Source organism: Trachypithecus francoisi, unplaced genomic scaffold, assembly GCF_009764315.1.
Source record: "Trachypithecus francoisi isolate TF-2019V2 unplaced genomic scaffold, Tfra_2.0 Lachesis_group16, whole genome shotgun sequence".
Taxonomy (NCBI): Eukaryota; Metazoa; Chordata; class Mammalia; order Primates; family Cercopithecidae; genus Trachypithecus; species Trachypithecus francoisi.
In genome coordinates this window covers 3,567,412-3,580,745 of record NW_022681461.1, presented here as the reverse complement: position 1 = coordinate 3,580,745, position 13,334 = coordinate 3,567,412, and the positions used below count along the sequence as shown (strand labels likewise).

The following is a 13,334-nucleotide window of genomic DNA, read 5'->3' as shown; positions in this document are numbered from 1 at the left end:
GGCCCCGTGATGGTGACTGGGTGTACAAGAGAAAGCAAGACAAATTTCCAGCTCAATGAATTTTATTTCCCCAGTTGTTTACAATGCTTTGATTTGACCTGTAGATAAATTTGTTAACCATTAGTATCTTGGTTCTACTGAAGGAGTAAGAACACTTTAAACTGAAATTCTTTTTTCTTTCTTTTTTTTTTTAGTTGAGATGGAGTCTCGCTCTGTCACCCAGGCTGGAGTGCTGTGGCACGATGTCGGCTCACTGCAACCTCCGCCTCCTGGGTTCAAGCGCCTCGACCTGCCAAGGAGCTGGGATTACAGTCGCACACCACCACATCCAGCTAATTTTTGTATTTTTAGTAGAGACGGGGTTTCACTGTGTTGGTCAGGCTGGTCTTGAACTCCTGACCTCAAGTGATCTGCCCACCTCAGCCTCCCAAAGTGCTGGCATTACAGGCGTGAGCCACCCGACCCGGCCCCATTTTAAGCTGAAATTCAATGGCGGTGAAGAGCTAAATTAATACTTTTGAGAAATGCCCCTGCAATGGTACACTCTGAATTGGAGGGCTCTGTTCTGGACCCTAACAATCCAGCTTAATGGCTCACTGAGGGGTACTGAGGAAAACCATAACTCTATGTGCTGGGAATCCAAGTGTATTTTAAATGAGAAGCAGGGCTGGGGGAGATAAACAAGCTTGTTCTTGCATGAACTTCTCCATGGGAGTTGTCCTGTTCGAAAACAAGTGTACTGTACCATCTATTCCTTATAATAAAAACACCGGGCGCGGTGGCTCAAGCCTGTAATCCCAGCACTTTGGGAGGCCGAGACGGGCGGATCACGAGGTCAGGAGATCGAGACCATCCTGGCTAACACGGTGAAACCCCGTCTCTACTAAAAAATACAAAAAACTAGCCGGGCGAGGTGGCGGGCGCCTGTAGTCCCAGCTACTCGGGAGGCTGAGGCAGGAGAATGGCGTGAACCCGGGAGGCGGAGCTTGCAGTGAGCTGAGATCCGGCCACTGCACTCCAGCCTGGGCGACAGAGCGAGACTCAAAAAAAAAAAAAAAACAGAAATTTGAATGACTCATTCAAGCTAACGAATAAGGTGTAATCTATGTTAAATCTTTTTCATATTTGTGGCTCAGTTCTCGACAGAAAACCCTAAAATATTCATCAGAAAATAGATCATTTCACTTATCAGAAAATAGACCCTTTTACAAGTATAAAATAATCCACAACTTGTAGCATTTTAATATTTCCTATATAGAACAGAACTGTAAGTTTTCTTGGAAGCTGAAGTACAACCAAACTAGTGTTAAAAATTCAAAAGAAATGTTTTCAATCTTAAAGGACCCAACTGGGTGAAGGATACAAATAAATCAAGAGTCTCCTCTTTATTAACTTCTTTCCTTTCTTGACCCCATGTGCCAGCATCTCAGGAAACACTCGCTTCCAGTCACTCTGCATAGAGTAGTCTGTGTTTAGTAACCATTTTCTGGACTCGAGGGAAGTAAAATGGCCACAACCTCCAGGAGATCTACCCTTCCTGTCTTTCCCAACTTCTACAGCTAACTTGGCCACTTCTTAATGTTCATCTCCCTCTATGACATCTACAAATCTTGGTGTGCCCCACAGCTCAGCCCTCAGGCCTCTGTCTATGTTCTCTCCAAAAATAATCTTATCTTGAGTCCCTTCCTTTAAAAATGCCCTGTGCCGATGGCTCCCACAGCTAGATCTCCAACTCAGATCCCTGTCTTGAGCCCCAGTCCCACACAACTGCCTCCTTGAAATCCCCATAGGGGCCGGGCATGGTGGCTCATGCCTATAATCTCAGTCCTTTGGCAGGTAGATGCAGGCAGATAGCTTGAGTCTAAGAGTTCCAGACCAGCCTGGGCAACATGGCAAAACCCCATCACTACAAAAAACACAAAAGTTATCCAGTCTTAGTGGTGTGAGCCTGTAGTCCCAGCTACTTGGGATGCTGAGGTGGGAGGATCACTTGATCTAGAAAGGTTGAGGCTGCAGTAAGCTGTGATGGCGCCTGCACTCTAGCCTGGGTGACAAAGTGAGACAGAGAAAAGAAAGGAAAGGAAAAGAAAGAAAACGGAAGGGAAGGGAAGGGAAGGGAAGGAAGAGAAGAAAAGAAAGAAGAGCGAGAGAGAGAGAAATCTTGACGGGATGCCCTCAAGCATCTCAACCATAACATGCACAAAAGAGAATTCTCAATTCCTTGCTACCTACCCCAAAATTCCTCCTCCTAACCTGCTGGACTCCAAGTACCATGGCTCCCCAGGGATCGGGATGACTGGGGCTACCACCGCAGCACCGCTCCTTACGAACTGCATCTGTTACTGGCAGCAAATCCGCGTGGGTCTGCAGCAACCTGAATTCTTGGCTCCTCAGCAAACAGAATTTGACGGAGGGGGATAAGGTAGAGGGAGAGACTGAGGCAAGTTTTAGACCAGGAGTGACAGTTTATTAAAAAGCTTTAGAGCAGGACTGAAAGAAATAAAGTACATTTGGACCTGGAAATTAACGTACTATCCTCGTGACTTCTGGGTCGGGCCCTCTGGGAAGATGGCAGCAGCGCAGGGAGCCGAGGTGAAAGCGGATGGTAGCGAGCCAAAACTGAGCAACAAAGTCTCTGTTGCCCCGGCTGGAGTGCAGTGGTGGTGGTGGTAATCATTAGTTCCAGGATGTTCTGCCATGTTGACACAAGCTGCTGTAAGGCTTGTTAGGGTGTCCCTGCGCAAAACCTCCTGGGTAGAGTTGGGTCACAGGGAACTGCGACTGGGTCAACTTGCTCCTTTCACAACGCCTCACAAGGACAAGCCATTTTCTGATCAAAGAAGTGAGCTGAAGAGACGCCTGAAAGCCAATAAGAAAGTAGCAGAGAAGGAAGCCAAGCGGAAAGAGCTCAGTGAGAAACAGTTAAGCCAAGCCACCACTGCTGCCACCAAGCACACCACTGACAATGGTGTGGGTCCTGAGGAAGAGAGCCTGGACCTAAATCAATACTACAAAATTCACCGTCAAGCAATTCATCAACTAAAGGTCAATGGGGAAGATCCATCCCCACACAAGTTCCATGTAGACATCTCACTGGCTTCATCCCAGAATATAGTCACCTACAGCTTGGGGATCACCTGACTGACATCACCTTAAAGGTGGCAGGTAGGCTCCATACCAAAAGAGCTTCTGGAGGAAAGCTCATCTTCTATGAGAGGGGGTGAAATTGCAAGTCATGGCCAACTCCCGAAATTATAAATCAGAAGAAGAGTTTATTCATATTAATAACAAACTGTCGGGGAGACATAACTGGAGTTCAGGGAGTCCTGGGAAAACCAAGAAAGGTGAGCTGGGCATCATTCCGTATGAGATCACACTGCTATCTCCCTGTTTGCAGATGTTACCACATCTTCACTTTGGCCTCAAAGATAAGGAAACAAGGTATCACCAGAGACTTGTTCCTGAATAATGTGGACTTGATCCTGAATATTTTGTGAGGCAGAAATTTATCATCCACTCTAAGAGCATCACATATATAAGAAGTTTCTTGAATGAGCTGGGATTCCTAGAGATTTTTTTTTTTTTTTTTTGAGGTGGAGTCTCGCTCTGTCGCCCGGACTGGAATGCAGTGGCCGGATCTCAGCTCACTGCAAGCTCCGCCTCCCGGGTTCCCGCCATTCTCCTGCCTCAGCCTCCCGAGTAGCTGGGACTACAGGCGCCCGCCACCTCGCCCGGCTAGTTTTTGTATTTTTTTTAGTAGAGACAGGGTTTCACCGTGTTAGCCAGGATGGTCTCGATCTCCTGACCTCGTGATCCGCCCGTCTCGGCCTCCCAAAGTGCTGGGATTACAGGCTTGAGCCACCGCGCCCGGCCGGGATTCCTAGAGATTTAAACTCCCATGATGAACATCATCCCAGAGGGAGTTGTGGCCAAGCCTTTCATCACTTATCACAACAAACTGGACGTGAATTTATATATGAGAATTGCTCCAGAACTCTACCATGCTTGTGGTTGGTGGCATCGACCAGGTTTATGAAATTGGACGCCAGTTCCGGAATGAGGGGATGGATGGATTTGACACACAATCCTGAGTTCACCACCTGTGAGTTCTACATGGCCTATGCAGACTATCACGATCTCATGGAAGTCATGGAGAAGATGGTTTCAGGGATGGTGAAGCATATTACAGGCAGTTACACGGTCACCTACCCCCAGGTGGCCCAGAGGGCCAAGTCTATGATATTGACTTCACCCCATCCTTCCGGAGAATCAACATGTTCATCGATGAAAACTTCTGTACTGCCCTGGAATATGTGCTGCCCCCACAGCTGGCTGGGACATGGGCATTGACCAAGTCGTCATGTTTCTCACGGGCTCCAACAACATCAAGGAAGTACTTCTGTTTCCTGCCATGAAACCCAAAGACAAGAAGGAGAATGTAGCAACCACTGACATGCTGGAAAGCACAACAGTTGGCACCTCTGTCTAGAAAATAAGAATCGTGCCGGGCGCGGTGGCTCAAGCCTGTCATCCCAGCACTTTGGGAGGCCGAGACGGGCGGATCACGAGGTCAGGAGATCGAGACCATCCTGGCTAACACGGTGAAACCCCGTCTCTACTAAAAAAATACAAAAAACTAGCCGGGCGTGGTGGCGGGCGTCTGTAGTCCCAGCTACTCGGGAGGCTGAGGCAGGAGAATGGCGTGAACCCGGGAGGCGGAGCTTGCAGTGAGCTGAGATCCGGCCACAGCACTCCAGCCTGGGTGACAGAGCAAGACTCCGTCTCAAAAAAAAAAAAAAAAAAAAGAAAATAAGAATTGCAAGTTGTATAACCCAGGCATCTTTGCATTTCTGCAAAAGATCAAGGTCTGCAAGGGAATTCTTGCGTGTCGCTTTCCATTTGACTACCGCGGTTCAGTTCAGTCATCAGAAGAGAGACAAGGAATTAAACATTTCTTTCTAATCCTTGTTACCAAATAAACCATTTGTCTCTTCTCAAAAAAAAAAAAAAGAAAGAAAGAAAGAAAGAAAGTACATTTGGAAGAGGCCCCGCGGGCAACTTCAGAGTGCATTGTTTGACCTTTGACTTGGGGTTTTCTACATTGGCATGCTTCCGGGTAGTTGTGTCCCTTCTCCCCTGATTCTTCCAGTGCAGTGGGCTGTCCCCATGTGCAGTGGCCCGCCAGCACTTAAGAGGAGCTGCATGCGCAGTGTGTTTACTGGAGTTGTGAGCATGCTCACTTGAGGCGTTCTTCCTGTCCTGGTCGAGTGTTCCTAGACAGTCATACAACAGTTACACTCCACCATTTTACCCCTTAGTGTGCATGCTTGAGCCCACTCCCCCAACTCCTGAGTTTTTTGTGTTTTTTTTTTTTTTTTGAGATGGAGTCTCACCCTGTCACCCAGGCTGGAGTGCAATGACACCATCTTGGCTCACTGCAACCTCCACCTTTCAGGTTCAAACAATTCTCCTGCCTCAGCCTCCCCAGTAGCTGGGATTATAGGCGCCTGCCATCACACCCAGCTAATTTTTGTATTTTTAGTAGAGACAGGGTTTCACCATGTTGGCCAGGCTGGTCTCAAACTCCTGACCTCAGGTGATCCGCCCACCTCAGCCTCCCAAAGTACTGGGATTACAGGCACAAGCCACTGTGCCTGGCCAGGATCCCTTTCTTAGAAGGCAGGAAACTGAGATCCAAGTCTACCCAGCTAGCAAGAACCAAGATTCTTCTGGGTCTGTGTGGCTCCATTGGTGTGCTTTCCCCTACTTTTTGCTGCCCCATCTGGAAAGACCTGATCACGGGGTGATGCTGGTACTGGGTTTTATTTATTTTACTTATTTTTGAGAGAGGGTCCTGCTGTGTCACCCAGGCTGGAGTGTAGTGGCACAATCACGGCTCACTGCAGCCTTGACCTCCTGGGCTCAAGGGATCCTCCCATCTCAGCCTCCAGAATAGCTGGGACTACAGGCATGTACCACCATGCTCAGCTATTTTTTGCATAATTTGCAGAGATGGGGTTGTGCCATGTTGCCCAGGCTGGCCTCAAACTCCTGAGCTCAAGTAATCCACCTGCCTTGGGTCTCAAAGTGTTGGGATTACAGATGTGAGCCGCTGTGCCCAGCTTGGTGCTGGGCTTCAGGGGTGAACTGAAGACCACCAGTTCTAGAGTATGAGATCTTGACTTTTTCTAGAAGTGTTAGAATGGTTGCATCTTAGATTTCATTTATTCCCCTCTAAATTATTCAGGTGATTTCTTCCATGTGGCTATTCTTTCAACAATGGTCTGCATTTGGCTGTAGCAGAAGTCCATGAGCAGTGGCTTTAAAGAATTTGGGGTTCTATTTTTTTACTTTAATGAAATGTCCCAAGGTAGGAAGTCAAGGCTGGCTGGCTTGGGAGCCGTGATGCTCCAGCCCTTTTCTCTCAGCTATTTGGTATGTGCTCTTGTCAGCAAGTAGTCACAGGATGACTGTTCCATATAGGCATCCTGTCCGTGATCCCAGCAAGGAGAAAGGGAAGGATCAAGACTGGTCCCAGGGGCACCTACCCACTTTTAAGCAGCTTCCCAGAAGCCCACCTGACTGGATTCTACTTCTGCTTCCATTGCACACCTGGTTACTCCCAATGTCAAGGGAAGCAGGAAATAAATGTAGTATTTTTAGCTGCCCACATTGGTTTCTCCAAAGAATCAGAGTTCTTTGGGTAGGAAAGAGGTGAAAAATGGGTAGTGGTCTGGCAACCAGCAGTGTCTGCCAGGTCTGGGGCCTCCCTCACTCAGGGTGGAAGCCCAGGCAGAGCAGAGGCTGTGAGCTGGAGGGCCTCCCTGCAGGGCTTGCCTAAGTGTGTGTTAGTGCTCCCTTGGCAGGACACAGAGAGGCTCATCAGACCTGCCCACCAGTGCCACCAGCACAAGGACCATGATCAAAACCATCGGAAACTGCCTGATCAGCAGCATCCACAGCTGCAGCTGCATGGTTACCTTGAAGCTAGAGCTGGAGCTGGAGCATGCCTCCGAGTTGGAGAGGCTGCAAAGGGTGGCCCGGGACCTCACAGCCCCCCACCAGCTCTGCCACCAGATGCTGAGGCTCCTGCAGCAGCACCGGAATGCGGTACAGTTTCTGCAAGAAAGGACAAAAAGCTCAGGATGGAGATGAAGAGGCTCATGCATGATGGCGTGGTCCCCCAGGTCCCTGAAAAGGACAACGTGTCTATCGGGCACTATTTTCAAGAGCTCATTAAAGGAATAGATACTGCTGGCTTAGTCCTGCCTGAGTTAGCCCAGGCGCTGGCCACAGCAGCCAGGCTGCCCGAGGCCTGCAGGACGGGCGGGGCCATGCAGAGCGAACTGTTGGAACAAACGCTCCAGGAGATTTTATGCAAGTCAGAGTTGGGCTTGCTGCCAAAACCGAACAAAGAGGCAAAGCTTCCTGGGGACCCATGTTATTCCTCCTCCACTTCCTCCACTGGTGTGTTCTCCACACAAGGAAGTGGGTTTAGGTCTCGGGAATCACCAGCGTAAAGTCATATTTTGGCCTCAAAATGTCAAAAACTTTCATCATTTTGTCTGTAATTTGAAAGTTGCTAGACTTCACTTCTTAAAAAGAAAAAAAAAAAAAAACTTTCCACATTGTGATCTCGCTCTTGATTTGGGTCATTCTGCTGCTAATTAATCATCCAGAGTTTTTTTTTTGTTTTTTTCATTTTTAATGGAAACCTGCTTTAAAAGCTTGTTGCTGAAAGCTAACATAGGAGGACTTTAACTAGTGGGAGATGCTGGGCTTGGCTGGGCTGGAGGTGGTGCAGGAGGTGAGTTTTTGGCACAACTGAACAGAACAGCATTGTGCTCTGATGACTTACTATGCAATTTCAGCTCAATTGAGCTTCCAATACTAGACATTACAATGGCAATGACTCCACAGAAGTGAAGCCTTTGGTTAGCTCTTGTCCATGGATTTTGTCCTTTTTCCATCACAACAGTCCTAGCTGCAGTTTATTAAATGCTTACCATAGACTACTATGCACCCTTCATATTAACGAGTTAATTTAATTCTCAAAATAACTAAAAGAGCTGAGCATTATTATCTCCACCTTATAGGTGGACACTCAGGGTTAAAAAATGTAAATAACTGGTTTAGGATCACACATTTACTTAAACAGTGAGCCGTAAAACAAATCCAAGTCCATCTGGGTGAGGCCTAGTTTCCTGTGGGATATTCCCAAGTCTCTGAAAGCAGTACTGATTTGGAAATATCACCTTAAAGAACACTGCTGGCCTGGGGCGGCTCACACCTGTATAATCTCAGCACTTTGGGAGGCCAGCGCAGGAGGATCACTTGAGGTCAGGAGTTTGAGACCAGTCTGGGCAACATAGGGAGGCCTTGTCTCTACAAAAAAAAAAAAAAAAAAAATTCTTTTTTTAAATGGTCAAACGTGGTGTCCCCCACCTGTAGTTCCAGCTACTTGGGATGTTGAGATGAGAGGATCGCTTTAGCCTAGGAGTTCGAAGCTGTACTGAGCTATGATCGTGCCACTGCACTCCAGCCTGAGTGACAGAGTGACATCCTATCTTTTAAAAAAACCACTATTGCAATTCTCCAGGAGTTCACTCACTCTTCTTTCCAGTCCACTAGTTTTTATTAAACATTTATCTTAAAATTCAGTGTTGATGAAATACTTTGTGCATACCTGTTTATGCACAAGCACCGAGTTGAATGCTTTATGTACGTTACATTATGAGAACTCCATTCCACCTGCGGAGGCAAGCATTAGAGTGCCCCGTGCCCACCGAACAGACAGATAAACTGAGGTGAAAGAAGATCAGCAGTTTGTCCAAAATCACAAATTGCATGGTAGAAATGCGGATTGCAGATGTCACTCTCAAGCCAGTCCTCCTCCTAACCACTTCATTAGTAGCATCTCTGGTTGCAAGTGACAGAAATTCCATCCAGCTCCAGGGAGAAAAGAGGGAAATGTACAACTTCTGATGCTCAATGGGGAAGCGGGGGAGTGGCCTTGAGGATGCCTAGATGTGGGGACTCAGCTGCTATCATGACCTCTTTCTCTGCTTTTTGTCTCTTTTCCTTTCTGAGACAGAGTCTTGCTCTGTCGCCCAGGCTGGAGTGCAGTGGCATGATCTCAACTCACTGCAACCTCCGCCACCCGGGTTCAAGTGATTTATTCTCCTGCGTCAGCCTGCCGAGTAGCTGGGACTACAGGCGTGTGTCACCACACTCAGCTAATTTTTGTATTTTTAGTAGAGACGGAGTTTCACCATATTGGCCAGGCTGGTCTCGAACTCCTGACTTTGTGATCTGCCCGCCTCGGCCTCCAAAGTGCTGGAATTACAGGCGTGAGCCACCACGCCTGGCCTTGTCTCTGTTTCTTGACTCTTGCTTTGCTTTTTCTGCTGTGGGCTGACTTCTTCTCACATGTCATTACAGCTTGGGCTCTGAGGCTAAGAGGACTTCCTTCTCCTAGTTCATGTTTACTACATTTCCAGGAAGGGACACTGGCCTTACTGAGGTACTGTCCCCTTATAGGACTTACCAGTGTGTGTTACCCACTCACCTCCGTGGTTAAGATACTGTGATTGGCCGGGCGCGGTGGCTCAAGCCTGTAATCCCAGCACTTTGGGAGGCCGAGACGGGTGGATCACGAGGTCAGGAGATCGAGACCATCCTGGCTAACACGGTGAAACCCCGTCTCTACTAAAAAAATACAAAAAATTAGCCGGGCGAGATGGCGGGCGCCTGTAGTCCCAGCTACTCGGGAGGCTGAGGCAGGAGAATGGCGTAAACCCGGGAGGCGGAGCTTGCAGTGAGCCGAGATCGCGCCACTGCACTCCAGCCTGGGTGACAGAGCGAGACTCCGTCTCAAAAAAAAAAAAAAAAAGATACTGTGATTAACAGCTGAGACCAAAACCCCACTAACTAAAGTGGGGCAGGAGCTGGATTTCAAAAGAAGAGGCCGTGCGTCCAGGCCAGAGGACACAAATTTAGATGACTTCAGAGGCCAGGCTCGTAGTAAGAATGAAGCAGGCTCAATGGGGACTGTGACAAATAGCAGAGCCCATGCTGCACATAAAGAAAATATTGTCATGTTGGAATGTAGGCTGAGTGTAGCCAGAGATGCCAATTTTTTTTTTAGAAAAGCAAGAAATCCAGATTTTTTCTTTCCTGTTAAATGTCTTGATTCTTTTGCATGCTGTCAGCTAGTTAAAAATAGCTTTAAAACATTGTGTGGGTGTAAGAAAGAACTTCTGTGAACCAGATGTGACCCCCAGGCCGTCACCAGTTTGCAAACCCCTGGTTGTAGGTAGAACATATAATGCATGTCCACTGCACCTGGGAATGTTCCCTGGGGAGATTCACTATGCCTGGGCCTCCAGCTGTGGTTTTCTCTCTTTCTGCTGTAATTCTTCAAGAGGCAGCTTTTCTGAGCACAGAGAAAATGGGAGGCTCCTAGGTGAGGTTTTGGAAGGCACTATCCAGACATCACCCTCGTGGTCAAAAAATCCATGATGCTCTGTGCTAAGACAGACCTGGGCTGACTGTTGCAGAAGACCCAGTGTATTAGGCAGGGTTCACCAGAGAAACAGCCAAGAGGAGATATATCCAGATATAAAGAGATTTATTATGAGGAATTGGCTTGTGTGATTTATGGAAGTTGAGAAATCCCACAATCTGCCATCTACAAGCTGGTGACCCAGGAAAGCTGGTGGTACAGTTCAAAGACCTAAGGGCTTGAGAGCTGATGGTGTAGATTCCAGTATAAGTCTGAAGGCCTGAAAGCCAGGAGCACTGAGAGCAGGAGAAGATCAATATTCTAGCTCAAACAGGCAGAGCAAATTCAACCCTCCTCCACCTTTTTGTTCCATGTGGGCTTTCAATGGATTGAATGCCGCCCACCCACACTGGGGAGGGCCCCTTGCCTTCCTCAGTCCACCAGTTCAAATGCTGCTGTCTTCCAGACACCCTCAAAGACACACCTGGAAATAATGCTTGGCCACATATCTGGGCACCCTGAGGCTCAGTCAAGAGGACACATAAAACTGTCACACTCAGGAATAAGAGCAGGAAGTCTAACCTGTGAATAGTTGGGAGACCAAGAGGCAAACTCATCTTTGCAACACCATGTGATGAGTGTAGGGCCGGAAGGGAGCAGCTACATGAAGGCAAAGCACTACGTCTCTCCTAGGGGAAGGGGCTTAGGGAGGGTGAAGGTCACAATTTCCAGGAGGATGTGTTTGCTTTACCTTAGTTGTTTTGGTTACAAGGAAAACAGACTTGTTTGTCCATTTTAAGGTAGAGGGAGGGTTCTGTCCTAAGGCTGCATGGAGACAGATAGACAGGTAGAGTTGTAATCATGAGATGGCAAGGCCTTTGGGACACGGGCCTTAGGGACAAGGGGTCTCTGGCTATGGTTTGGGGTTTGGCTACTCTAGGAACCTCAGCTGCAGGACTTTGCTGGTCTACTCACTACTCAGCATCTGTGCCCAGTTATCTTCCTGGGCCCAGCCAGTGCTTCTCTCTCAACTTATTCATACTTTCTGTGAGTCCTGACTCTCATGAACGACACTCCCCTTGTGGCCACTCCTTTTATTTGTATCCTTCAAGCTCCGCCTCCACTTTTTTTTTTTTTTTGAGGTTTTTTGTTTTGTTTTGTTTTGTTTTTGAGGTGGAGTCTCCCTCTGTCGCCCAGGCTAGAGTGCAGTGGTGCGATCTCAGCTCACCGGGTTCACTGGAACTCTCTGCCTCCTGTGCTCAAGTGATTCTTGTGCCTCAGCCTCCGTATCTGGGACTACAGGCATGTGCCACCATGGCTGGCTAATTTTTATTTTTAGTAAAGACGAGGTTTTACCACGTTGTACCATGTTGCCCAGGCTGGTCTCAAACTCCTGAGCTCAGGCAATCTGCCTGCCTCGGCCTCCCAAAGTGCTCGGATTACAAGCATGAGCCACCACGCCTGGCCATCTCTTCACTAATTGTACACTTCAAGAGAGATTTATTGGGTACCTACTGTGTTTGCCAGGCCCTGTTCTAGAATGTAAGATACAGTAGTGAAAACATGCCAGACAAGTTCCTGGCCCTAATGGGGGTAGAACATCAATAAAACAAGCAAGATGGAGCCAGAGAGTGCAAAAATGTTATAATGTTACAAAAATGGAGTGGTGAAATCTGATTTAAGGTGGAGATTTACACTGGGTGGCCAGCAAAGTCCTCTCTAAATAGGGGAGGTTCAAGTGCCATCTGGGTGACAAGGAACAACCAGATGAAGATGGGACAAGCATGCCAGGTGACCTGAGCAGTGGCAGGAATGGCAAATGGAGAGGTAGGCCCGGGCTGGACACGGGAGCATGCTTGGACTGGAACCCAAGGAACACCATGGGCTGCTTTGCACTGCAAGCAGGTTGTTCTGCTTGATCCCAAACTGCAAAATGCATGCTCTTCCTATCCGTTGCCAAATAACGATCATTAATAACAACCAGGCTCTGTTTATCACTCAGAAGTCCCAAATCACTTTCCTAGGTATGATCTAGCTGAAATATGAAGTCTCTATCCAAAGGTGTTCCTAGGAAACAGAGTTGCTGGACATTCACTCCTGTTTGTTCTATTCCAAAGGCTGCATGTTCTCTCCACACAATGCCCACATGCATGTCTGCCACACTGGGCCAGCTTCCAGCAGAAGTATACCCAAATTTCAGGGGCTTACATGAGATAGAAGTCATGTCTTCCTCACTTAGAGTCTACGCTTGTGTAGAAAGTGCCCTGTGATGCTACCAGGTGACTCAGGTTAGCTCTTCACTGCTGTGTGCAACTGGTGGGTAGAGCAGCTCTCCACCACACCCCAGTGACACCCAGGTAGCTAGAAATCAGAAAGCGGGAGAGAGAGGAAATCCAGAACCCCCTTCCATCCTGCTCACAGCTCACCAGTCAGAACTTAGTCACACAGGTACACTCAGGGGGTAATTTAATTCTACTATCACCAAAAAACTGGGTTTCTGTTTACTATAGAAAAAGGAGACATTGGATATTGGGGAACAACTATCAGTTACTGGCATGGCTTTTATTTTTATATTTTTTCCTAATTATGAAAGCAATACATACTGCCAGAAATCCACAGATATATATATATATATACACATATATATGTGTGTGTATATATATATATACATATATATGTGTGTGTGTATATATATATATATAATAAAGGCCAGGAGTAATTCCAGAGTTAACTGCTGTTTAAGGCAAACAAATTTTTTGTAACCTTAGTTCTCACTTAATAATATATCCTGGCCGGGCACAGTGGCTCACGCCTGTAATCCCAGCACTTT

At 47.5% G+C, this 13,334-nt stretch overlaps 1 protein-coding gene and 1 pseudogene across 1 annotated transcript; both read left to right on the top strand.

Annotated features, from left to right (window-relative positions):
• Nucleotides 1–2,133: 2,133 nt before the first annotated feature.
• Nucleotides 2,134–3,562, top strand: LOC117099294 (lysine--tRNA ligase-like). The gene has a single exon (XM_033238729.1). It carries the CDS (start codon nt 2,698–2,700, stop codon nt 3,139–3,141), a length of 444 nt encoding a protein of 147 aa, XP_033094620.1. The 5' UTR covers nt 2,134–2,697; the 3' UTR covers nt 3,142–3,562.
• A 320-nt stretch (nt 3,563–3,882) lies between these two features.
• On the top strand, nt 3,883–4,517 carry LOC117099293 (annotated as a pseudogene).
• Nucleotides 4,518–13,334: the final 8,817 nt, after the last annotated feature.

What these genes read in the sequence shown, in the direction of transcription:
- LOC117099294 (XM_033238729.1), top strand. Translation starts at nt 2,698, where the DNA reads ATGTTGACACAAGCTGCTGTAAGGCTTGTTAGGGTGTCCCTGCGCAAA.